The 25,256-nt window shown below is 48.1% G+C and overlaps 1 protein-coding gene and 1 long non-coding RNA gene across 2 annotated transcripts; both read right to left on the bottom strand.

Annotated features, from left to right (window-relative positions):
- Positions 1-2,253: 2,253 nt before the first annotated feature.
- On the bottom strand, positions 2,254-22,261 carry LOC307221744 (FXYD domain-containing ion transport regulator 7-like). The gene is made up of 6 exons (XM_079986543.1): positions 22,065-22,261; positions 8,163-8,195; positions 7,698-7,772; positions 4,714-4,747; positions 4,534-4,568; positions 2,254-3,077 (listed from the first exon to the last, which is right to left on the bottom strand). The coding sequence occupies exons 1-6, from the start codon at positions 22,090-22,092 to the stop codon at positions 3,058-3,060; spliced, it is 225 nt and encodes a 74-aa protein (XP_079842669.1). The 5' UTR covers positions 22,093-22,261; the 3' UTR covers positions 2,254-3,057.
- A 448-nt stretch (positions 22,262-22,709) lies between these two features.
- Positions 22,710-24,450, bottom strand: LOC307221772. Its single transcript, XR_013841497.1, has 3 exons — positions 24,299-24,450; positions 24,119-24,206; positions 22,710-23,846 (listed from the first exon to the last, which is right to left on the bottom strand). It is a non-coding gene; the product is annotated as an uncharacterized lncRNA (long non-coding RNA).
- Between the last annotated feature and the right edge of the window lie 806 nt (positions 24,451-25,256).

Below are 25,256 nucleotides of genomic sequence, written 5' to 3'. Positions count from 1 at the left end.
CATAGAGACCTGTGCCTAGGAAGTACAGAACAAGCAGGAAACTGCTCAGATCCTTGTTTTCTAGGCACAAGACAAGCGGAAGTGTGGATTGGCCCTTGTTGGCAGCGCGGCAGCCACACGCACCCTCTCAATTTGCCTCTTTCTGTATGTGTTGTGTTCCTCTTTCTTCTGATCATGGCAATTTACCAGGCCGCGGCCCAGGCAGCTGCTCATTCATCCCTTCCTTAGTTAAGGACGCCAGCGTTCCAAGAATGGCTGGTGGGTTTTTTCCGCCTCCCCCATCGCCACAATAACGCTGATTAGATGGTCCAGGGTTGCCAACTGGCCGCAAATACAAAGCCGCCTGTGCCGTTCTTCTGCAGCCTAAGATGCAGCCAGTTGGCAGGTGAAACACTTCACACCGTGGAGAGGAGCACATTCAGCTGCTCATTTCTGCTGACCAAGCCAATGTTAAAAGCCAGCGGAAAAACAAAAACAAAAAGAAGGCATCTCAATAAGAAGATCAAGGCCTTTCCTTCTCAGAAGGGCCTGACTAAACGTTGCAATTAAACACATTATTGCATTTAACACATCTGGGCTGTGTTTTTTGTTTTTGTTTTTTTTTTTGAAAAATAGCAGCTGTCATGGCACACCGCAACTTTATTTAACGTTCTCCATTCTCGAGCTGAGATCTGCCTTCTCCACCAGCTCTTACCTGTATCAGGAAGGAAGACACATTTGGGGCCAATTGTAGCTTCCCCTCCACACATGGCAAGTAGCAGCTTTGAGAAGTGGGGGGCAATTTTTCATCAGATTAACACATCCCTTCCTATGGCCTTGATTCCGATCAGAAGATCTGTGGTTCGAATACATGCAATGGGTTGAGCTCCTGTTGCTCTGTCCTAGCTTCCGCCAACCTAGCAGTTTAAAGGCATACCAGTGCAAGTAAATAAATAGGTACCACTGCGGCGGTAAGGTAAACGGCGTTTCCGTGAGCTCTGGCACTTGTCACGGTGTTCCATTGCACCAGAAGTGGTTTAGTCATGCTGGCCACATGACCCGGAAAGCTGTCTGTGGACAAATGCCGGCTCCGTCACCTGAAAGTGAGATGAGCACCGCAACCTTTGACTGGACTTAACCGTCCAGGGGTCCTTTACCTTTTCTGCCTGACCCTAATCAGCCCCTCCCAAAGCCGCCATTTTAAAAGGCATCGTAAGTGCAACTCCACATTTAATACAAAGGATTGTTTCCAACATTAGGCCCACTGGGATTAATTAACATGAGAAATTTACGTCCATTAATTTCTATGAGTGCACTCCACATAGAACTTAGCTGCCTACAACCTGGTGTGTAGCTTATTCCTTAGTTCTAGTGAATTATTATTATTATTATTATTATTATTATTATTATTATTAATGCCCCGCACATCTGGCTGGGTTTCCCCAGCCACTCTGGGTGACTCCCAACAGAGATTAAAAACAGAATAAAACATGAGACATTAAAAACTTCCCTAAACAGGGCTGCCTTCAGATGTCTTCTAAAAGTCAGGTACAGTGGTGCCCCGCAAGACGAATGCCTCGCAACACGGAAAACTCGCTAGACGAAAGAGTTTTCTGTTTTGGAGGTGCTTCGCAAAACGAATTTCCTATGGGCTTGCTTCACAAGACGAAAATGTCTTGCGAGTTCCTGCGGGGGGTTTTTCCTGACCCCCCCCCCGCCGCTAAGCCGCTAAGCCGCTAATAGCGCTAAGCCGCTAAGCCATCAATGGGCTTTCTTCGCAAGACGAAAAAACCGCTAGACGAAGAGAATCGCGGAACGGATTCTTTTCGTCTTGCGAGGCACCACTGTAGTTGTTTATTTCCTTGACATTTGGTGGGAGGGCATTCCACAGGGCGGGCGCCACTACCGAGAAGGCCCTCTGCCTGGTTCCCTGTAACCTCACTTCTCGCAGGAGCGGAAGATCAGTAAAAAAAAGAGGGGGTAGAACTCAGCTCTTTTAGAACCCAAATCCTGCCACTTATGCAGCAAGCTCAGAATTGCAAATCCCAAGACAGCTTGGAATCATAGACTTGTAGAGTTGGGAAGGACCCTGAGGATCATCTAAGTCTAACCCCCCTGCAATGCAGGAATATGCATTTGTCCCACACGGGGAATCGAACCTGCAACCTTGGTGTTATCGGCACCATGCTCTACCCCACTGAGCTACCCAGTGGTGAGATGGAACTTTTCAGCCCATTAGGGTAACAACAAACAAAACAAAGCAAGCGAGCCTAGTTAGAAAAAAACAACCCACGTTTATTGATTGGTCAAAGTTTGCTCCATGCTTGGATGAGAGACACGGAGATGTGGATGGTACAGCAAGGAGAAGCTGTGAGCAGCGTCCCCTGGGGGAAGTGGAGTGTATGCCACAAAAGCAAGCCCTCCCTCGCTCCTTTTTATTCCTTCGGCTGGGCCTATCCTTGGCTTCACAGGTGGCCCAACACCACCACCCCACCCAAAAAAAGCATCCTGGTTTCTAGCACTGGGGCAGATTGGCTCTTGGGTAGAATCCCCGTCCCCCTTGTGGCTACCGTGGTCATTGGACTTCTTTTTTTTTTTTCTCACAGCGTAGCGGGAGGCACAGAAAGCAAAGCAGCAGCAGCTATGGGGGGGGTTAATATGCCCAGAAGCAAGGGGGCATCGCTGGGGGGGGGCATGGCGTGCCATGGGGTGGGGTGGGTGTTTCCCAGAGGGTGGCAGCAGGCAGCGTTATTGCAGTTTAAAGGGACCCTGTTTTGGGGGTTATGGGAACCAGCCCCCAGCGGGGTGGGTGCCAGCTGAAATAGACAGGCAGAGGGACTTTGCTACCTCGTGGCCTGTGTAGCTCCCCCAACCCCGCCCAGGTGCCCGCCCCCGTCATGCAATGGAAGCGCAAGAGCTAACTGGTTATAAAATTGCCCCTCCCTTGTCGAGGATAGAACGGAGAGCCCCTCCCCCTCCCGGGCAGTCGGTGCCAAGGTGCCAAGGTCTCAGGAGAAATGTTCCTGGGCGCAGTTCATCCCCCAGCCAGTCGGGAGCAGCAGAGATTGGCGAGGGCACCTACACACCACCAGCTGGAGCTGGAAGAGAGAAGGAGAAGAAGGAGAGAGGGAGAGATTGAGAGAAGAGTGGCAGTGGCCGTGGCAAGATGGAGAGAAGCGAATTCTAGCATTCGGGAGCCCTGGCAAACAATGTCTCCCTGTAGGCTTCCCAGCTGCTGCAGGAATCGTGCTCTCCGTTGCCATGGCGTCACCATAGAGTCCTCAGCATCCCCTCCGACGTCAGCAAACTCCATGGTAACGGAAGGTGGGCGGGAGGTTACCTCAGGTGTGGGAGCTTCAAGCCGCCCTCCCTCTCGCAATTTCCTCAGTGCCTCCATAAGGAGAAGGTGAAGGGGGCAGAGAGGCAGGCACCTTTGCATGTGCGCAAACGCAGATCGGCGGGAAGGGGGCTGTTTTCGAAACAGCCTGGGCACTTTGAGGCAGTAGCTGTTCTTACGGGGGTCCGACCGCATCCTGGCAAATCCAGCTTGCACCATTGAAGTGGATTCGGCCCTCTTGTGCAACAGGGCCCATCCCCCCCCCCCTCGCAAAATATTTATTTTTATTAATTTATTTTTGCAGTAAGGAAAGGGATGCGCTGGAAATTGAGGTAATGGCTGCTTTTGAAGCAACGTTGTCTAACCTCTCTGGGAAGAAATCAGAATGAATGTATAATAAACGTGACCTCTCTTATGGGTAAAATATGGCGGCTCAGGTGGACCCCTGGCAGTGGTGGCTGGTCTGTTAGGGAATACATATGAGGCACTGCCCTGCCAACCTCAGTCTGCCCCTCAGACAGCCCCCTTTTGCCTGCCTTGGCACCCAGTCCGGGGCGCAGGGAAGGGCTCTAGCCATCAGCTTCCTCCTCCTTAGTCTCACATACCGGTCAACTGCCCTGGAAAAAAAGAGGACATCCCTTTTTTTCTTACAAGAGGACAGTGGCCCAAATGGCTGTCATGATCTCGCACTATTTCAGGCTGCACCATTTTTGGGCACGGCGCACAGAAATTTGCATTTCAAGTCACCCCAAAACTCATGTTTTTGGGTGCTGTGCCTGAAAACAGTGCTTTGAGGGGGGGCTGCAATCTCATGCGGGTCACGTGACTCGCTCGAGACCCAGAAGATGGCATCCCAGATTCGGACCATGTCGTGCTGGAAGGTATGGTCTCAGTGTTGCTTTTGAACTCAACAGGGAAGAGGATGAGGATAAAACGAGAATTAGTTGGCTTCGCTTGTCATTGGCTCTGGCTTCACCTATTGGTATCTCTGGTGCCCCCTACTGTTGGCCTCCGTACTGCCCACCCTACCAGTCCCAGTGCACCAGCCACCACTGACCCCTGGTCTGCTTTTAAGTAGATTGAAGAGAGAGAGACAGGTTGTGTTCCCTGCTAAGTTTGCACAAGGCTACACACACAAACAGGCCCATGAGATACCACTTGCCCTGTTCCTCTCTCCCTCCCTCCCTCCCTCCCTCCCAAGGCCAGGTCACACTTACTAGGAGTCTTGCCCGATGCCCTGGGGTCCGACAGGCTGCAGAGATGAAGACACAGAAAAGGGAACAAGTGAATAGGGATGAAGGGCACAATGTTTGAGGAGGAGGGAGGTCAGGTGGAGGGTGTTGCAGAGTTCAGCTCAGGGATGAAGACAAGAGAGAAGGTGGTGAGGAAGCACCTACCTGGGGTCAGATTTTTTGCACTTGAACTTTTTACCTGCAGCAGGAGGGAAAAAGAGAGAGCAAAGTATGAGTGGAAGGGAAGGGCTAGGAGGCTGCGACAACGATCCTGTCTTGCTATCTGGTGGGACCAAGTGTCATTCATAAATAAATAAAAATACTACTGGGGCCTGTAACAAAACGTTTCAGCGTAACCTCACCCTCTTATTCAGGACTGCTGCCCAGCTGGAAAAGGAGCCATGTAGTGCTGTTCAGAGCTCTCAGCCTGAGGATAGCATGGTCTAGAGTGGAGGAAAGGAACCTCCCCCACTCAAAACACACTGTAGACCCACTGGCCTCAGCTGTACTTTGTAGTGAAATGTGGCTCTGATTTAGGACTGGAGCATTCAGATGAGCTGAACTTGGGCATTTTGTAGCTCTATAGTGAAAGGTGGGTGAGTGTCTTGATAATGAGAAAGGGGAAGGGCACCCTTTTTCACTCCTGAAAGATCTGTGCACAATGTAGGCAAACTAGCTTGTTAACTTTACAGTGTGCATCTACCCCCCTGCCCACCCCCTCCCACCATCTATCACCTTGTCTAGATAAAACTAATAGGGGCTTTAGCAAGGCAATTAACTCTTCTCCTCTCATTATCCCAGTTTCCTTCCTTCCTTCCTCCACTGCTGCCACTCTTTCGACTGCCACCTCAACATTCAGCACAGTCCAGAAAGGTCACACAGGTCCTTAACAGGCTGCTAATAAAAAGTATTTTCCTTTTTATATTTTGTTTGTTTATGAAAAGATTACAGCTGTGTCATAAAATATCAGGGTATTGCTCGACAATAAAACGTAAAACGCTATTTAAATACAGTACAAAATAATCATTAAGGTGATTGGCTAATCAATGATGCTTTTAATGGCTGCAAAGGCCTGTCAGCCTAAAACGGTCTTCCTCAATCACTGCTAGAGGAGAAACTAAATGACTGTCATCTAGCTAAGGCCAGTCAGGGGTCTGTAACTAACAGAGCTCCTCTGGATGGCCTCAGTGACAAATGTATATATGCACTGTCAGAGCTGCCTCTAGGTCCCAGCTCACAGAGGACCAACGCTAGGCTGTAGTAATGTACAAAAGTCTTTATTGAAGTTCAGTTTCCATTTCAAAGCCACAGCGTGCAGCCCTACGTCTTAAACCCTAGATCGGCGAAGTCCCGTCTGAGTCTCCTCCCCTATGACACCAGTTTAAGATCCTAGCCCTGCTCCACCTTTTACGCTGCTCTCTCCTCCTCTGGGTCCTCCTGCCCGCTGGGGCATTGCCCTTTCTGGACTCTTCCGACGCTGAGTCGCTTAGCTTCTTCCCCTCCCTCCAGCGGGCTTTAGGACCCGGTTCCCAATCCTCATTCTCTGCTGTCCCGCGCTCCTGTACATTTGAACTTGCCTCTCGCGCCAGCCCAGTGACCTTTCTCCTAACCGTTACACTACTTCGGTCACTGCTTCCCTCTTCCGGGACACTGGCCGGATCTGACCTCTCCTCCGTTGTCCGACTTTCTGATGGAGGCGTGGTCAGCCCTGCCTTATCTTCTCTCCCTGGTGGGGAATGCACTGGCCCCGATCCTTGGGACTCTTCCCCCCCACTCTGCTCTGGTGGGGAAGCTGGTCCTGATTTCCAGCTACTGCTCTGGGAGTCCCTGCTGCCCCCTTGCTCCTGGGGCATTCCCCTTGGGAACCCCCTACCCCTGGCCACTGGCGCCCCCTTCTGTGAATCTTCCGATTCGCTGGAGAGGCTCATGGAATCCCTCGGTCCACTGTCCTCTTCTCCTACGCTCCCCTCGGATTCTTCCCCTTCGCTCTCCATCTCCTCTCTTCCCTGTGCCTCTGCTCCTGAGCCCCTGACATGCACCTTCCACATATACCTAGGGAGATCCCTTGGTTAACCCTTTCCCTTCCAATGAAACCCCCCTGAAGCTGCTATTTGCCCTGGAAGTTGAGAAGGCCCATCACATGCATCTGTATCTTGCATTTCTGTATCTCACAATTGATAAGGCTGTCTATGCTCTGGGATTAAAATAATAAGTGTCCAGAAAAGCGGAATTCTTTGCACTTGTGTCCTGAAAGCAGGTTTCCCATAGGCATCTGGTTGGCCATTGTGAGAACAGGTTGTTGGACCTTTGGTCTGACCCAGCAAAGCTCTTCTTATGTTGTTATGTATAAGCATGATGCGGAATATGACTAAATTTGCTTATGTTACATTCTTTTATCTACCTATCATGTGTGCCCCACCCTTCCTCCATGAAGCTTAGAGTATTGTTGGGGATTCACCACGCAACAACAACAACAACAACAACAACCCTGTGAGTTATGTTAAACTGAGGGAAGGGCCATGACAAGAACCAACACCATTGGTTCAGTGGAACAGCTCATGCCTTGATGACTGAAGGTCCCAACATTCAATCTCCAGCATATCTACTTTAAAAGATCAAGTAACAGGAGATGGGAAAGACATCTCCTTGAGTTTCTGGAGAGCTGCTTCCAACCAAGGGAGACAAGAGTCTTGACTTGATATAAGGTACCTTCCCATGACTGGTCCAAAACCAACCAGTGAACTTTGTGGCTGAACAGGGATATGGATGTTGGTCAAAGTTCAACATGCTAGCCACTGCATTACTGTGGCATCTCATTTATGTTGCTTCTATTAGTCACTGGAGGGGATGAGCAGAGAGCTATTGTAGGCTCCTAATCCCCTGGCACCTCTGGCATCAAAAGTTTCCTGAGATGTTACTTCTAGAACCTTGTAGACAGGAAGGAAGGCTAGATTCTTCAGTAGCTGCTGATTCCTTTGGCTGATACAGGTATCTGCATTTGGGTGGTTTGTCGGCAGAATAGGGCAGATATTGGATCCAAGTAAAATATCAGAACTGGGAGCTGAAGGAACCAGACAGGGAGTCCAGTGTAGGAGCCAAGAGAGGCATAAAGAAAGCATACATCAATAATAAAAAAAGAAGTGACTCACTCAGTGCTATCAAGATTCCCAGCACAAACATGACGATGGCCAAGACCAGTCCCACTGTGCGCAGCGTATCATAGTCTGGAAGAGTAATGGAGCCAGTCAGAATGTACGATGTTCATGGTCACCCAAGCACCCAAACCAAGATGCCTTAGATGCCGTATCTGCCACCCAGAGACATGCCCCGCCTCTCCCTGTAAATCCCAGTCACCACCACCCTTGCAGCTCAACATCTTAACACCGCCCCCACCTAGAGTTGAAAGGGACCCCCGAGGGGCATCCACCTCCCTACAATATCTCTTCCTTCTCGTGTAGGGCAAAAGGATCTTCAGGTAAATTCTTCTCAGAGCAGATCCCATTGAGAATAGTGGACCCAAGTTAGCCATGCTCAGTAATTTCAGTGGGTCTACTTTGGGTATGACACAATCCTCAGACCCAGTGACTGTGTTGCATTTCTACAACATTACTCACCATAGGTGAAGGGGTCCATGTGGCTGCTGTTATCTGAGAAGAAAACAGAGAGAGAGAGTACAGTGAGCAACCAGGCCTATTGCACATTTCATTTCATTGGCTGGTAAATCATTGTCTTGGGTAATGTCATACCCAGTAGGGTTGACTACAAAACAATGGCTTAAATAAATGTTGTATAGTTCATTCCTGTATCCACTATGTGGATAGTGTCATTATACATTATATATTACAAACTTGACATGTGCCAACAGTGTGACGCAGCAGCTAAAAAAGCCAATGCAATTCTGGGCTGCATCAATAGGAGTATTGCATGTAGATCAAGGGAAGTAATAGTGCCACTGTATTCTGCTCTGGTCAGACCTCACCTGGAGTACTGTGTCCAGTTCTGGGCACCACAGTTCAAGAAGGACACTGACAAACTGGAACGTGTCCAGAGGAGGGCAACCAAAATGGTCAAAGGCCTGGAAATGATGCCTTATGAAGAACGGCTAAGGGAGCTGGGCATGTTTAGCCTGGGGAAGAGGAGGTTAAGGGGTGATATGATAGCCATGTTCAAATATATAAAAGGATGTCACATAGAGGAGGGAGAAAGGTTGTTTTCTGCTGCTCCAGAGAAGCGGACACGGAGCAATGGTTCCAAACTACAAGAAAAAAGATTCCACCTAAACATTAGGAAGAACTTCCTGACAGTAAGAGCTGTTCGACAGTGGAATTTGCTGCCAAGGTGTGTGGTGGAGTCTCCTTCTTTGGAGGTCTTTAAGCAGAGGCCTGACAACCAGATGTCAGGAGTGCTCTGATGGTGTTTCCTGCTTGGCAGGGGGTTGGACTCGATGGCCCTTGTGGTCTCTTCCGATTCTATGATTCTATGATACTCATTAGTCACTAGGTGGCGCTAGGCTTAGTTGTACCTGGGTATTGCCATGCATTTCCTGTTGCTGTTCTGTTCTTATTTAAGAGAGATGCTAAAGGTTATCGCCTAGCTTCTTCTAAGCATCCTCTAAGCCTTCCATGACGATCCTTCTACATTTCTCAGTTTAGGGAGCACAATCTGGTGAATCTGAAGTCACTGGTTCCCTTCAAACCGTTTGACACAGGATGTGCCATGAAATGAGAGTCCAGCAGTGACCAGGACACTGAGTTGGAAGCTACAGCATCACTGCCCAAAGAGCTGCACCAGGTTCCTGGCTGGTGCTTAAGAAGGTGCTGAAACCCAAAGCTACCAGGCAGGAACCCACATAAGAAGAGACCTGCTGGGTCAGGCCAAAGGCCCATTTAGTCCAGCATCTTGTTCTCAGAGTGGCCAACCAGATGCCTGTGGCAGCCCCCAAGCAGGATATGAATGTAGTAGCCCCCTCCCCACTTGTGATTCCCAGCATGCTGCCTCCAGCAGTAAAGGCAGAACATAGCCAGAATGTCTAGTAGACACTGGTGGCCTCACCGTCCATGAATTTGTCTAATCCTCTTTGAAAACCATCATGATTGGTGATCATTGCTACATCTAAATCAGGTGTCGTAGAACCAGAACCAGGACTCTCACAAGCAATTTGCCCTGGGCTTGAGGAACAAACTGACTCCCACACTACCTCACCCTAGTTCAGGGCTTGGGAACATTTTTCAGGCCAAAGGTCTCATTGCCTTCCAGGCCGGTGGTAGAAGGGGCCAGAGGCAAATGTGGGTGGAGCAATGAATGTACATGTTACCTTGGTATAGTAGACTACTTCCTATACGCACATGCACACATTCTCTTTCATCCAGGCAAGAAAGAGGCAGGATCAGAGTTTAAGGACAAATTCCAGACAGGCAAAAGCATCCAAGGAAGGTGCAAAGTAGGGCTGGTGAGGGGTGTGTCCTGGAGAGAGGGTGTGGCATGGGGAGAGTCCCAAGGACCAGAGAAAGAGGCTTGGAGGAGTGCATTTGCTCCTTTGGCCAGAGGTGCCCCACTCCTGTTCTGGTTCTTCAAAAAGGAGTGGGCTGGAGAAAGAATCTCAAACCTCTTTCACACCTTGTCACGGGGAGCTCTCCTTGGTGCTGTTGGAGCAAATTGCTTCCTAGGAGCTCTCCTTGGTGGTGTTAACAACTAATCTGCTTTACTGCCTTATGTAGATCAGGACAGGATTCGAGCGTGGCATGAGTGGGTTCAAACAGGATTGCCAGGTATCGTTCTTCTAACTTCATAAGATCTAAAGCAATGAGTGATGATATAATAGCTGGGGTTTTGACCATGGTCCTCCACTCACTAAGCTCTTCAACCCTACCTGTTATTCAGCAAAGCTATAAGTTGTCCTTGATACAGTAAGTGGGAAAGGAGGGGAGGTAGTGGGACCAGTGAGCAATGGGTTGAGAGGTGCAGCGACTGCAGCTGCTTTCAACCTTTTAAAGATAACAGGTATGAATTGACACCTATCGCTGCTTCCAGACCAGCATGGGATTTCTGCCACTGTAGAATGAAGAACACATTTTTTCTTAGAATTGACCATTAAGTGCCTGCCTCTGCGTGTATATATAGCAACTCTGGTTGGGAGTGTTTTGCTTCTGATCCCAAAATGTTTTGATACCTGATTGGAAAATTCAAATGGTGTCCCCTCCCCATAGTAAAAAAAAATGTGAATAGCTGGCAGTTTGACATCCTTTAGTATTGCCTACAATTTAAGGCAACTGCCTTAAATTTATTTATTTATTTATTTATGTTTATTTTCTTACAATGATGTATTGTGTTTCTTCCATCATTGAACCCAAGGCGTCACCCTTCCAGAAATGAACCAGACTTGGACCTGTCTAGCTTCAGTAAGGTGGTGGTCCCACATTCCTTCAGACTATTTCATGGCATCTAATGGAAGGGCAGGCCCTAGTTCTCCAAACAGTAGTCTTGGACCACATTGGGTAGCATCTTTTAACAATGCAATTCTGGATGCTGCCTCTGAGCTGGGAATGTGGTTCTGGTCTTGTGCATGCCCCCAAAAGGCGTGCAATTGGAGGGAAATAAATCTTGCAAAAGAGTCCTTTTTCTGGAGTGGTACAGAAAGTGTTTTGCTTGTTGTGCAAGCGGTCCCTTGAAGAAGGCAAAGATGGGAGATCGAACAGTACTGCAACCTGCCATCTAATCTAATCTCACTTTCAGTGGATCATGAAGGCTGCTATAGGTTCCTTCCCTTTGGTGTTCTGGGTATGCAGAGCCTATACACTCAAACCAGTTTCTAAACCTCTTTAGTGGCTGAAGTTCCCGACTAAGGAACTCTGTGAACTCTTGTTCTGGCAAAGGGTCTGGTCTCTCTTAATGCAAACTTCCCAGTACCTTCCAAAAATGCCAGCTCCCATGATCCTTCAGAAGAGACTTGGAGAGTAAAACCAGTTTCAAATTGGTTTAAATTTTGCGTTGTAGACGTGCCCTGATAATGATTCAAGCAGTACTGTCAAGACAGGACAGAGTGACACTGACTCATCAGGGAGTCTGGGGTGCTTACAGGCAATGGTGGATCCTTTTAACTCAGTGTCAGGGCACCTGCATTGAAGGCAGAAGGCCACAGGTTCAATCCCTGGTATCGCCAGTTAAAAGGATTTACCAGCAGGTGATGGGGGAGACCTCTCTGCCTGTGAGGAACATCGTTGACAGCTCCTTGCAACTCGAAATATTGCCATGTTTCTGACTTATGGGGAGTGTGGTGGATCACATTCCACACAGAGGGCAAATCTAAGTTGCACCAGCAATTAGCCACCGAGGTCATTTTCAGAATGCCAGGGCCGTAGAACAAGGAACACCATCAAGAGTGACTCTGGGCATATACAGAGTGCCTTTCCCTCACCAGTAACTAATCACACACAGCCATCCATCTAGGCTTCAGTGAAAGAGGTTCTAGGCCAGAGGTTATGACTTCAAACACATTTCCAGCAAACATTGCATCCCACAGGTGTTTGGCCAACGGAGGTCTAGACACATCACATTGGGATGGTGTTTATTCTCCTCACCACCAATGGTGTCTTGGCTGCTTGATGTAATTTCAGCCATATTTGCAGGAAAGGCAGATCGATGCAGCTCTCCCATATCCTCCAGCTTCTTGCAACCCATACAGGGGTCAAACACCCCTCAACTTGAGAAAATCCTTGGGAAGACAGTGTGGTGCAATGGTTAGAGTGTTGGACTAGGATCTGGGAAATTGGGATTCAAAGCCCCATTCAGCCATGAAGCTCCCTGGGTGAGCTTTAGCGAGTCACTGTCTCTCAGCCCAGCCTACCTCACAGGGTTGTTGTGAGGATGGAAGCACCTGGGCCATCTTGAGCTCCTTCGAGGAAAAAGTGGGATAAATTAATACATTTTTTAAAAAAATCATCTGCATAGCCAAAGATAACCCAGCTACACAAGTATACACACCTGCCCACTCTGACATTTCTTCCACCTTTTTGTAAAGGCCGCTCACCTCACACACGGAATGACATTTGACCACATTCCCCCCCCCCATAAAAACTCTCCCCAATTCTCTGCACCATCAACCTCTCCCTCTATCCATCCCTTTTGGTGCAAAACCTGATATGCCCCAGATTTCCAGATGGAACTGCTATGTCTTTTAGGAGCAACACCAAAAGAGAAAATACCAGCTGCTGCAACTTCTCCCGATATATATTTATACTTCAGGCAGCAGGCAGCAGGCAGCTTTCTCTGCTACGGCTGGAAGTGACGTTAAAATCAAGAGTTAACAGCACACACGCACACCAGTTTTCACTTGCTCCCTTCTCCCATTCTCAAAAGTGCCCCCTCCCACTGCCCCCCTAAGTCAAAATGCCACCTATCCCCCTCCTCTAAGAGCAGGTCTCGGCTCCATCATTCTGGGTTATTGGGAGAAAGGCCTGCTTCAAGTGCCCCTACCTCTTATTAAACAAACCCACCCTACCCATCTCGGTCACCTGCATAAGTGATTCCTTCTCTCTCCCCCCTCCCCCCCCCCCGCCCAAACCTATCTGCAGAATATAGGTAGGGAGAGGGCTCCAAAGTGCTTGATGCAAGATTGAGGGCGGTTGCTGCTGCAGCGCAGGGACTGCGGATGAATAATGCAAACTCCAATGCAGGGGATGGGGAGTTGCCATGGAGACAGGACACTGCATAGCCGGGCGCAGTGTCTTAATCCGCTGCCAGGGCTAGGAGGGGGCAGCTGAGGAGACAGGATGCTCGCTTGGGGAGCCACGCAGCTGGCGCCTTGCCAGCTGTCGACAGGAAACTTTCCTGGCTGGGGCTCCTCCTGCTCCCCACCACGAAACAAGCACCCCTCAGTTTTTTAAACCCACAACTGCCCTGCCAGTGGAGGGCTGGCAAATGAAAACGACCACCCGTGTCCTCAGATCCCCTCTTGCACTCCCAAGAGTCCCATCTCTCACCCTTCCTGCTTCCCTCTGCCCCTCCTGTAGCCCCTGCGGCCTGTCCAGGAATCCAGGGGGCCAGACAGGAGGCTGGCGTGTGGGTCAAGCTCCCCCACCGCTGAGTCAGCAGGTTTCCCTGAAAGTTCTGGAAGCCGGCCAGGGGAACACCCTGTAGACAGCAATAACCAGGGCAGCCGCAGAGATAAAGGGAGTGGCGTTTCCCAGAGATGCTTATTAAATGGAGAAGCCTTTCTTTCTCTCTCTCTCTCTCCTTCTCCCCACAACACCTCCTGCCACAATCAGGCTGAGAATGTCCTCGCCTGCCCACCAAAATCAAAGCAGCCTATGAGGCTGATGCTCTGCAGTGCTGAAGATGCCTAGGAATTCTGTTTAAAGTGCTGACCCTCTTCAGAATTTGGGATTTGAGGTTGGAAGGTGGAGGTGGGGTGTTTGTGGCTCCAGGCCAGCCCCTCAGAAGTCCTTGAAGTAAAACAGCATTTCTTTGGCTGGCAGATTCTTGCTGGGCAGGGGTCCAGGATAATGCCGGTGGTAGGTTAAGGACTGTGAGCCTTTGGAAAGGTACTTCTGCATCTGAAAACTGCCTGAAGCAGGAACTCTTAATAGGCAACAATATCTGCTCTGATACGATAAGCATTAGTGGTGTGTTGACCACAAGCAGTTTCATTCTGGGCTAGACGGCTCCAGTAATTAAGTCACAGAGCCTGTTCTCAGAATGCCAGAGCTCGGCCCTAGAAACGCAATTAAGATCAGTGGCCCTAAGCATGTGCAGAGTGCCTTTCCCTCATCAGTGACCCAGCCTGCCATCTAGGCTTAAGTAGAAGAGTTCCAGGTTGGCGGGGTCGTGGTATGATTTCAGACACGATTTGTACACTACAAATCTAAACTGAGCAGTAACTAATGTAGCTTCCCCCAAGGATTCTGGGAATTGCAGTTTTGTGAGTGTGCAAAGAACCCCCTTTTAGGGGCCCCAATGCATCTTCACGTTATAGTTCCAGAGTTATTGGTTGGGAATCATGACAGCTAAGCAGGCTTGAAACCAGTTTACATGTGTAGTCCATATTTTAGTCTGGCCCCTCTTTAAAAAGTAAGCTCTGATCACAAGTCTAACCTGTGCATGGGAACTAGCTTTGGGTGATGATGATGAGTCTTATTATTGTTGCTATTGCAAATACTGTTTAAAGGTTCGTTGTGGAGCAGAAACAAATGTTGGAGAGGATTTTAGTCTCCAGCAGATTCTAATCTCAATTTGTTTATAAAACCTGCCCATCGGATTGTTTTTCACTATACCCAGCTATGGAGACTGTTGGATACTTAGTTTTTAAGGTGCAGAGATGTTGACTTTAGCAAGAATACTTAATATTGCCTTAAAACTCACCTACAAAAATTAGTTAATGTTCTTTTAAATATCATAAACATTTGAATTTCAGAAGCAAAACTGGATCATCTGAACTTTTAAAAAAAATCAAATCTGAATATGGAGGTGTTAATGAATTCCAAATTTGTGTGAATTTCTTTTTGTCTGTTACTCTAATGCGAAGTCGTCAATGGGCTCAGAGGGTGGTCCTAGACAACTCACTATGGTTTAACTTGACTTCTCCATCTCTGAAATGGAAGTAATAAAGCAGAGCCTACAGGCTTCTTATGAGGCTCAGTGAGATAAGGACTGTAAAATACTTCAAATGAGAAGTAATACATTAATTATGAGCCACCAATATTATTCTGCAAAGTAGTATCTCCTTAAAATTGTGGATAGGCAGGCAAGAGCTTTGATGGAGGAACTGTCTCATTTATCATGGTATGAGCAAGTACAGCCAGTTGTTGCTGGATAGGTTCTGGAGAGGATCAGCTATGGTAGAGATTTGGGGGGATTGGGCTCTAGTGGCATAGAAGGACTCAAGCTTCAAGGTGACACAGAACACTTCAGCAGGCAAATCGAAGAGTTCTGTCACACATAAAAACTTGCGCACTTGTCCAATAGGTCCCTCTATTTGTCAGGAGCCTTTCAGCAAACAATTGAGCTTTTCACCTCAAATAATTCTCCATCAGGCACAAATAGCAACCACTTCTCATGAATATGCAAACATCCAGCACTACACATAAGTGACAGCTCTTCGGTTTCTCTTCTGGTGAAAAATAGCAGCAGAAATATCAGAGGAAGTCTCTCTTGGTGTCACAAGACATGTCCTCATGATCAGCTACCACAGATTTCTGAAATCCTTAATATCCTTTAAACCACTCTGTTTGACCACAAAATCAAGGTGGCTGAGAATGCCCTCCCCCCACCCGAATTCAAATTATGTGTTCAGTGGCTATTGATGGCCGCAGAAACAAACCTAGCAGTTCAGCCCTACACATTCCAAGCCTATAATCAGAAATAAACCCCACTGAGTTCAACTACCAGGTAAGTGGGCCCAGGACTGCAGCCTAAATGTTTCCACATTCAGTAACTTGGGTTAAAAACCAACAATGCATATGATTCTGTGAATAATACCCCAGGAGAGCATTCCCTAAGGAGGTTAGTGCACCCGTGGGTATCTGAATTCACATGGAATTTACTTCCTACCTGTTTTCTCTAGTAAATCTGAGGCCCTTTTTCGTGTACCTCCTCTATGAGAGGTTCTGAGGCTGGCAACAACACAAGAATTGGCCTTTTCTGCAGCGACTCCCTGTTTGTGGAATACTCTCCCTAGGGAGGTTCATAAGGCATCTTCATCATATATATTTTAAGGCACCAGGCAAAACATTCCTCTTCAACCAGGCCTTTGGTTGAGTAATATTCTGCAGCCTTTTAAATGTGCTTGTGTGAGGTGGGGTTATTAATAATGATGATGACAATGATTATATTATTTATACCCCACCCATCTGGCTAAGTTGTTTCATTGCTTCTGTTTTAACTATTTCTTGGTGCTCTTATCTTGTATTGTTATCTTGTGAGCTGCCCTGAGATCTTTTGATGAAGGGAAGTATATCTATCTATATCTATCTATCTATCTATCATCTATATCATCTATATCATCTATATCATCTATATCATCTATCTATCTATCATCTATCTATCTATCATCTATCTATCTATCTATCTATCTATCATCTATCATCTATCATCTATCTATGAAACAAACAAACAAATAAATATGTGAGTAAATCTATGGCTGTACGGTTTTGCAGCTGTCCACACTTGCCAAGGGAAGCTTCCTCCTAGAGGCTGAGAGGGGAAAGGCTTTCTCAAACGTTACACAAGTGATTTTCAAAGGATAGGTAGCCTGGGAATGCAAGAGTTCCAAAAGGGGATACAGTATTTATTTAACTCACTGGTTTGGGATGGGGAGAGGACTTTACCACACTTCTAGCAGGGCATACATGAAAAATGCAAACAGATGTGCAGGTAAGTAACTAACACATTCGGGAATCTGGTAGGTGCTTATCACAAGCTGTTTAGGGACTACTGTGCCCGGTACATTTATTTTAGCCCTGAGCAAATTGCTGTAAGCATACACCTAAGCATCTAAAGAATGAATGCAACCAGGGCAGGATTTAGGTTTGATGATGCCCTGAGCTACTGAAGGTAATGGGGCCCTTTATTTGTCCAGCTGTCCTAATAGGTATCTAAAGCCATTTGCACATAACAAAATATGTATTTTATCAAAGTAATTGATGTAGAAATGAGCAAACCAGGCTAGGAGCCTACACAAAACACTGTTGCTGTATGTAGGTTTTATTTTATTTGTTTTTTATCTTATATTTTGGAAATGTACATCCAGTTGTTTTTTCTTTAAATTTTTTGGGGGCCCCCAAGAGAGTGGGGCTCTAGGCTATAGCTTGTTTAGCATATACATAAATCCAGCACTGAATGCAACAAAATTTTGCATCATGCAAGCACGCTTGGCAAGGAGCTGCGATTGTCTGGATCTCCCTGTTGACTGATGCGGAGTACACAAACTTAAGTTTGCCACTGCAAATGGCCCTGAGCAGCTGAGTTACTAAGCAGGCGCATAACCTTCTGTGACTGGGATCAATGCATGTAGCAAACAATAACCTTTCCTGACTCCCTCCAACTTTCCAGCCTGCGTGCAGGAAAGCACATCACCTTGGCCTGGGCAGAGAGGGCAGTTCCATCACAACGAGGAGGAGGGGAACTGTTGCAGACTGCTGGATGCATGCATGCATGCACGAACACACACAAAAGCACACCCTGTACGCTCGCCTTCCCTAGTAAACAGACGTACACCTTTCCTAGAACGCCTGCAGACTGGTGGCTGGTCCAAAAGTCCCTCCCAAGCAACGCCTTATTCACCAATATATCCTGCCACAGGGTCAGATTTCCAGAGTGTATTACAACCACACTTCAAACAGGGGAGATGGACGCACACATTTTGAGCATTATGTGTAACAGAGGCTTGTTCCCTTGCTTCGTACCTGGCGAACATCCCATTTACGAAACTGCAGGTACCCTGGTTGTTGGATCACACGGAGGAGGGGAACATAGGAAGCTGCCTTCTACAGAGTGAGGCCACTGGTCCGTCTAGCTCAGGGGTCAGCAACCTTTTTCAGCCGTGGGTTGGTCCACCATCCCCCAGACCATGTGGTGGGCCAGATTATATTGGGGGGGGGGGGATGAACGATTTCCTATGCCCCATAAATAACCCAGAGATGCATTTTAAATAAAAGCAGACATTCTGCTCATGTAAAAACACACAGATTCCCGGACCATCCTTGGGCCAGATTGAGAAGGCAATTGGGCCACATCCTTAGGTTGTCTGCCCCTGGTCTACACTGACTGGCAGCAGCTCTCCAGGACTTCAAGCAGGGAGTCTCTTCTACCTGGAAATGCTGGGGACTGAAACCGGAACCTCCTGCATTTGAAGCAGATCCTCTACCACTTAGATATGGTCTTTCCCCAAGGGCTACAGAGGCCCTCCAGCGAACAATCTACACATTCTAAGTTAGCTCTATGCACATGCCCCCCCCCCATGTTAAATGAATGTATGGAGAAGGAGAGATACTGTGCTCTTGACCCCACCAGCCTGTCACCCCAATGGCTGAGCATTCAACATCACTACGAACCGCGCATGTCCACAGCTGCAACAGCCTTAACAGCTACAAACTGGATCAAGCAAATGAAAAGAGCTTAGATTTGATTAGGGAGCCAGATAATACTCAGCATAAACCATAATTTAATACTTAAAACAGAGTCCGTAAAATATTCCAGAATAACTATTCACATTAGCAAGGGGGAAATGTATATACGGGGGGTTGTTGTTGTTTTTGCAGACGATGGAAGTAACTATTCCCCATGGACTCTGCCTACTGCATTGATCCAGTTGCAAGCTTTAAGACCAATAAAACAAGATATGTACTGGTAACACTTTCTTGTTTTAAAACCAAGAGGATTGGTAATGAAAAGAATCGGGGAAGGGAGTCCTAAAACTGGAGAACCAGAAATCCAGGCATATCGTCCAAAAATAGGCAGTGCTTCAATTGCAGGGAGAGAGTCTGTCCCCCTTAGCCTTTTCGACGGCCATTTCAGCTTCTGTTTTTAGAAATCTATTGAGGGGGTATGATTTAGCTGAAATTGGAGGAACTCAGCAGTGGGGCTTGTAGGTTTCCTTAAGGGTGCTCCAACCCTATACAACATTTAGAAGACACCTGAAGGCAGCCCTGTATAGGGAGGTTGTGAAGGTTTAATGTTTTATTATGTTTTTCTATGTGTTGGAAGCTGCTCAGGGTGGCTGGGGCAACCCAGAAAATATTTGTTGTTGTTGTTGTTGTTGTTGTTGTTGTTATTACTACTACTACTACTCCCTACTCAATTGAGTAGAAGAACCTTATGCATGTACACGCACAGCACATGTAATACCATATGTGTGACCACTAGGTGACAGCATGGCTGGCAGACAAATGGAGTATGTGGTGTGGGGTGTTCAGTGGGGAGATGGAATGTATTCATGTCCCTATTGTCAATTGTTGTCTCATCCTTAGCACCTAACTCCTATGTATGTTTACCTGCCAATTGCCTTCCTGATTCCTCATGGGAACTAGGAACACCCATCACTACCAGGCCCCAAATGTACAGGACAAACTTAGATACCATGGCCATGCACTCAAATGCACAGAGTCGCAGATCTCGCCCTCTTGCAAACACACACTCAATACAACATACACACCCAGGAGAAAATGCCATTCATGCACGCACACAAAACTAGCAGATGGTACAGCATACACACACAATCACACCATCTGCACCTAGCCTGAAACTTCACACACACAATGGTAACATGGCATTCATAGAATCAGCTCAAGCATGCACCCTAACACACCCAGGACAGCATCATTTATACAAGTAAGAGGATGCAGCATCTGTTTTTGCTCCTGTCTACAATCGCATCCTAACTGAGACAACTTTTATATAAAGGGGATACTCCATTGAAATGAGCTATCCAGGCACAATAATGTAATAGATGGAAATTAGGGAGAGTGAGATGTCAAGAAGGCTGTGTCTCTTCAGACTTCATGCCAAACAATGGTATGCACCAGCCATCGTTTAGATCCCCAACCAGTTTGTGTTTTCAAACGTACAGCAGGCAAACCGTGGTTCAGAGTGGCTCACTTGCTTTCCTTTTTCTGTCTTCTCAGCACTCTCTTTTCTGGGTGTACCAGCCCTTGGAGGTGGAACAGCAACTGTAACTGCAATTCATCCATTCAGATGCCACACCAAGCTACAGTTACTGCAAATCATAGTTTGAAAACCCATTACAAACCATGGTTTCTGATTCTGGTCCACGCAACACGGTTTCTCTGTGTGGGTTTCACGGGGAAACTATGGCAAAGGTTCTCTAACCACGGTTTGGCATTGTGTCCAAAGAAGTGAATCTTAGCATGTGTGGGCTGGAGGGGCCAAAGTTCAGGCAGGGAGCCAATGCTTTGCATTCAGAAGGTCCTGAGTTTGGATTCCAATATTACCAGTTAAAAAGGGTCAGGCAGTGGGGCAGGGGACCCTCTGTCTGAGATCTTGGAGATCTGCTGCTGGTCAGTTTACTGGACTGGGTGGACAAACAGTCTGATATGGTATGAAGCATCATAGATGTGAGTGATATCATCTACAACAATTTCTGCAAAGAATCAATCTCTCTCTCTCTCTCTCTCACACACACACACACACACTCCTCTGCACCACAAGCAACTCTCAACACTGTTGAAGCCGGGAAAAGTAAACAGGGCATGTACACTGTGTACGCAGCACACAAGCACAACTGACTGGGCATTCAGAGCTCTGCACAAACTCTCCCTCTCCCACCCCGCTGCCAACCCCCGCCATCAAAACAACCGCAGCATCCCTGCTTCTGCAAAGTTGCAAATTCCATCCAAGCATCCAACCCCCTTGATGCACAGAGGCTGCCGCCGCTGCCGCTGGGCAGCATCCTGGTCCTCCCCGTGCTGTCAGTCAAACAGCAGCTGCAGAAGCTGATGACTTCAGGCTTCCCAGGACTGCAGTGAGCCGGGCAACATGCTATGTGACTGCAAACACACACACAGAGCCCACACATTTAGCCCCTGCAGCGACTCCTCCCGGGGGAATTCTGCGGGGGAGAGGGAGAAGAGGAGGAGAGGCGAGGAAGGAAGGAAGGAAGGAAGCAAGCAGAAAGGCAACAGCTTAACACCTGCCTCTGCAGTCTCCAGTTAAGCAACAGCCCCACAGAGAGAAATGCCAGGGCAAAAGGTGCTCGCTCGCACACGGAGCACCTGCCGGCTCCCAACAAACTGCCAAGAGCCCCAAGCCAGCCAAGGTTTCCTGGGGGTGGTCCTGCAGCCCCCGCGGAGTTCATTCCGTGGGACCGTCTCCCCATCGCAGCTGCTCCCCGGTGCCTCAAAGTTGCAGAAGCGCAAGCGCTGCCCGCCCCACTCCACCCCGCAACACACACACACACACACACACACACACACACACACACACACACATCCTCCTCTCTCCTGATGTAAGGAATTTCAGGGAAAGGAGGGAGCGGGGCAGTTCAGTGCAGCCAGGGTTAGCGCAGTTTTCGACACCCAAATCGGAAGTTCTTCCGTCCGCTCCAGAGCGACTCCGGAGCGATTCCGGAGCAGGAGCAGAGCAGCAGCTCCGCATTCCCGACTCCTTGAAAGGAAATCTGCCGGTTCGTTTTTGCCCGGAGAAGCGAGTCTCGTTTGAACCAAGCGGGGCTTCCTTTTTTGCACGCGCAAAGCAGTGGGTTTTGTGCGGGGTCTCCCATCAGCGCCCCACTCCTCCAATTTCCTCTCTGCTTCTGGAAGGAAGCGGGTGGCTAAAACTCGGGCTCCCTCAAAAAATAGTAATGTGGCGGGCAAATAGCTAAACTACCCCCCAACCCAGAAAACTCATTGCCTCTGATTTCCAAGAAGGCTTCCTCCTGCCCCGCAATATCTAGTCTTGGGCAAAGCGGGGGGCTGGACTAGATGAGCTTGTGGGGTGCCCCGCTCGGAAGCCCCCCTCACCCAGCCCTTGCCCCGTCTCCCCGGAGGTGGGAGGGGGGCGAATCTCACCATGAAGGGGCGTCGGGGGGGTAGCCATGGTGGTGGTGGTGGTGGTCGATGCGGTGACGCAGCTGCTTCTCTTCGCGGGTCCGATCCGTAGCCGAGAGCGAATGCGGCACAGCCCAGCTGGGAGGGAGAAGCGCTAAGACTGGCGTGAAGATGCGGGGCTGGCGGGTGTTTTTCCCCCTCTCTTCCCCCCCCCTTCGTTCCACGTGGGGAGGGAGGGGCCAGTGGAAAGTGAGAGGAGGATCGAGGAAGGAGGAGGTGGAAACCTCAGACCTTCGACTTGCTTCTTACCGCCCCACGCGCTCCATCCCAGGACCCTTAGGAAAGAGAACCCAGGAATCCTGCATGTGGTTCACACACACACACACACACACACACACACACACACACACACAAGTTCCCAGCTCCCAAAATCACACCTCCTCTTCTTCCCTCACCCCCAGACAAGATGTAATAGTAGCCACTAGCTTAGAAGGTTGGGGGGGGGGCAAATAACTTTTTTAAAGCTTTTATTCGTTTAATGGATATGCCACTTTCCCTCAGTGTCCAAAGCAGTTCACAAGAGACATCAGCTACTTTTTATTTATTTCTGATTTTTAAAATTAAAAAATCCTTCAAAAATGCACAGCACAAGTATGTAAGGCAAAGTCAACGGATCAAATTTAATATTAGGATGAAATAATAAAAGCAGATACAAGGTCAACGTTAATAGGGAAAAAGAACACAATTCTCCATGACCGTATCCAGGTACATCAACAGCACAAAAAGTGTGAGAGCCGGCAGGGTGTGACTGGTGCCATTGGTTTTTTTTAATGCTATGATGCTTCCAGCTGGACTGAAAGGAAGCAAGGTGGACTGGGAGTGTTAAACAGCAGGGTGGCAGGAGGCCCAGCGCTCTCTTTCTCTCACATTGTGGCAGCATGAAAGGGGAAGGGGTCTGCAAGAGAGAAAGAAGAAAAGAAGGGTGCTGCAGGATCAGGCCAGAGGCCCATCTAGTTCAGCATCCTGTTCTCACTGTGGGCAACCAGATGCCCATATGAAGTCCACAAGCTGGACCTGAATGCAACAGCACCTCTTGCGTCCAGTGTGGTGTAGTGGTAAAGAGCGGTAGACTCGTAATCTGGTGAACCGGGTTCGCGTCTCCGCTGCTCCACATGCAGCTGCTGGGTGACCTTGGGCTAGTCACACTTCTCTGAAATCTCTCAGCCTCACTCACCTCACAGAGTGTTTGTTGTGGGTGAGGAAGGGAAAGGAGAATGTTAGCTGCTTTGAGACTCCTTTGGGTAGTGATAAAGTGGGATATCAAATCCAAACTCCTCCTCCTCCTCCTCTTCTCCTGCAATTGCTGGTATCCACTTCTGAATTCTGGATGTCAGCCCTTAATAGTCTTAACTTCCATGAATTTAGTTCTTCCTTCAAGCCATCCAAGCCAGTGTCCATCACCACCTCTTGTGGCAGCAAATTCCAAATTTTAACTCTATGCTGTGTGAAGAAAGACCTTCTTTTGTCTGTTCCGAATCGTCCAACATTCAACTTCATTGGATGGCTCCAAGTTCTGGTATTATAATCCACTTTCTCCACACGGTGCCTGATTTTGTAGACTTCCATCATGGCTTTCTCTTGCCATTTTTCTAAACGGAAAAGTGCAGTCGAGAGCAAAGTCTAGACTGGATTGGTGAAGCAAATCTGGACAGTGGAAAGTCTTACCTCCATGAAGAAGGAGGCCAATAAGAGAAGCTTGAGACAAGGGTTGGGAGAGTCAGGAGAATTCAGGGTTTGCACACCCTGTGGAGAGCCAGAAAGGAAGCAATATTATGAGAGAGATGCAAAGGCAGGCAGAGATAGAGGCAGGCTCATTTCAATGTTATGTGCAAATATTCTGGAAGCAAATAACATGGAAAGGAGCACCCAACTTGTGCTACATTCTGCTATATTTATGGAAGCGTCTTTTATGTTGCGTGAAAGCTAAACTGTAACGCAGAATTAACAGGGAATCATCGGCAAAATGGAATAACCTGCCATGTGAATGCAGCCGGAGTCTGGTCTTTATTTATTACCCTGATTTGTTTGCAGACAGATTGCATGCCTTCCTCTCTCATTCATTCGCCCCACCCTATTCAAGGCGTTTCCATGTCACTTTCCAACCTGCAGAAGGTCCATTTAAAAAAGAAGAGAAAGAAGTTGATTTATTTCTCCAAGGCAACAGAGTGCTTTAATCCACTTTTAACTGCGCAAACCTAATGTTCTGGTCTGGCAGTCTGGAGGCGCCCTGCAGCTAAAGAGCCTGCAGGGCTTGGGAAAATTAAAACCCTGTTGCGGTTGGTGGCTTCCATTGGTGGTTTTTGCAGGATAGCACCAATAAATGCACAAAGCTGTAGACTAGAGTGGGGGGAAGATGGGGGAGAGAGAGAATAAAAAAAACATCCACTCTCTCAAAGGAAGCAAAGTCAGGATGATTAGAACCAGCAGCGAAAGAAAGGGCTTCTTTAACAGAGAACATAACTAGCTTAGAGAACGAGGGGTCGCATGACTACAATGTGATGGGCACTGGCTGCAGTGGAGCGCTTAGGTATTTTTAGTCTCTGGGCTTGATGGGCTTCATGGGAAGAAGACATCTTTTTGAAGCAGGGATGGTGATGTTGCTTCATTCCTTCCCAAATGTAGCAAACCAGCCCTTCGGTGATAGAATCGTAGGGTCGAAAGGGACCACGAGGGTCATCTAGTCCAACCCTCTGCAACACAGGAATCTTTTGCCCAGCATGGGGCTCAAACCCATGACCCTGAGATTAAAAGTCTCGTGCTCTACTGTCTGAACTACCCCAGATTAACTGAGTTGGGGGGCCTTCCTCCTCATTCGGCTGGACATCTGGCTGAAAGTCCTGCCCTGATGGTACCTTTGCTATAGCACAACTTATTTTTAAAGGGGGTTGGCCAAATGGATGGAGGATAGACTAGTGGGAGATGGTACATCAAGACAACTGGGGCACTGCCTTCAACAACTTCTGCCTTCCTTCCTACTGACAACCAGTCCTCAGTCTCAGCCCTGGAAGAACACAACAGAAAAGAACAGGGGACAAAAGTATTACAGTGGTACCTTGGTTCTCAAACTTAATCCATTACAGAAGTCCGTTCCAAAACCAAAGTGCTCCAAAACCAAGGCGTGCTTTCCCATAGAAAGTAATGCAAAACAGATTA

The sequence above is a fragment of the Podarcis cretensis genome, assembly GCF_951804945.1.
Source record: "Podarcis cretensis genome assembly, chromosome: 8".
Classification (NCBI taxonomy): Eukaryota; Metazoa; Chordata; class Lepidosauria; order Squamata; family Lacertidae; genus Podarcis; species Podarcis cretensis.
Note: the sequence above shows the minus strand (reverse complement) of the source record. Positions and strands in the feature narration are given on the sequence as shown.

Coding starts and splice junctions, on each gene's coding strand:
- LOC307221744 (XM_079986543.1), bottom strand. CDS start 22,092: ATGGCTACCCCCCCGACGCCCCTTCATG. Junction 4,569..4,713: donor TGCAAAAAATCTGACCCCAG/GTAGGTGCTTCC, acceptor TCATCTCTGCAG/CCTGTCGGACCCCAGGGCAT. Junction 3,078..4,533: donor GGCATCGGGCAAGACTCCTA/GTAAGTGTGACC, acceptor TCTCTCTTCCAG/CTCCAGCTGGTGGTGTGTAG.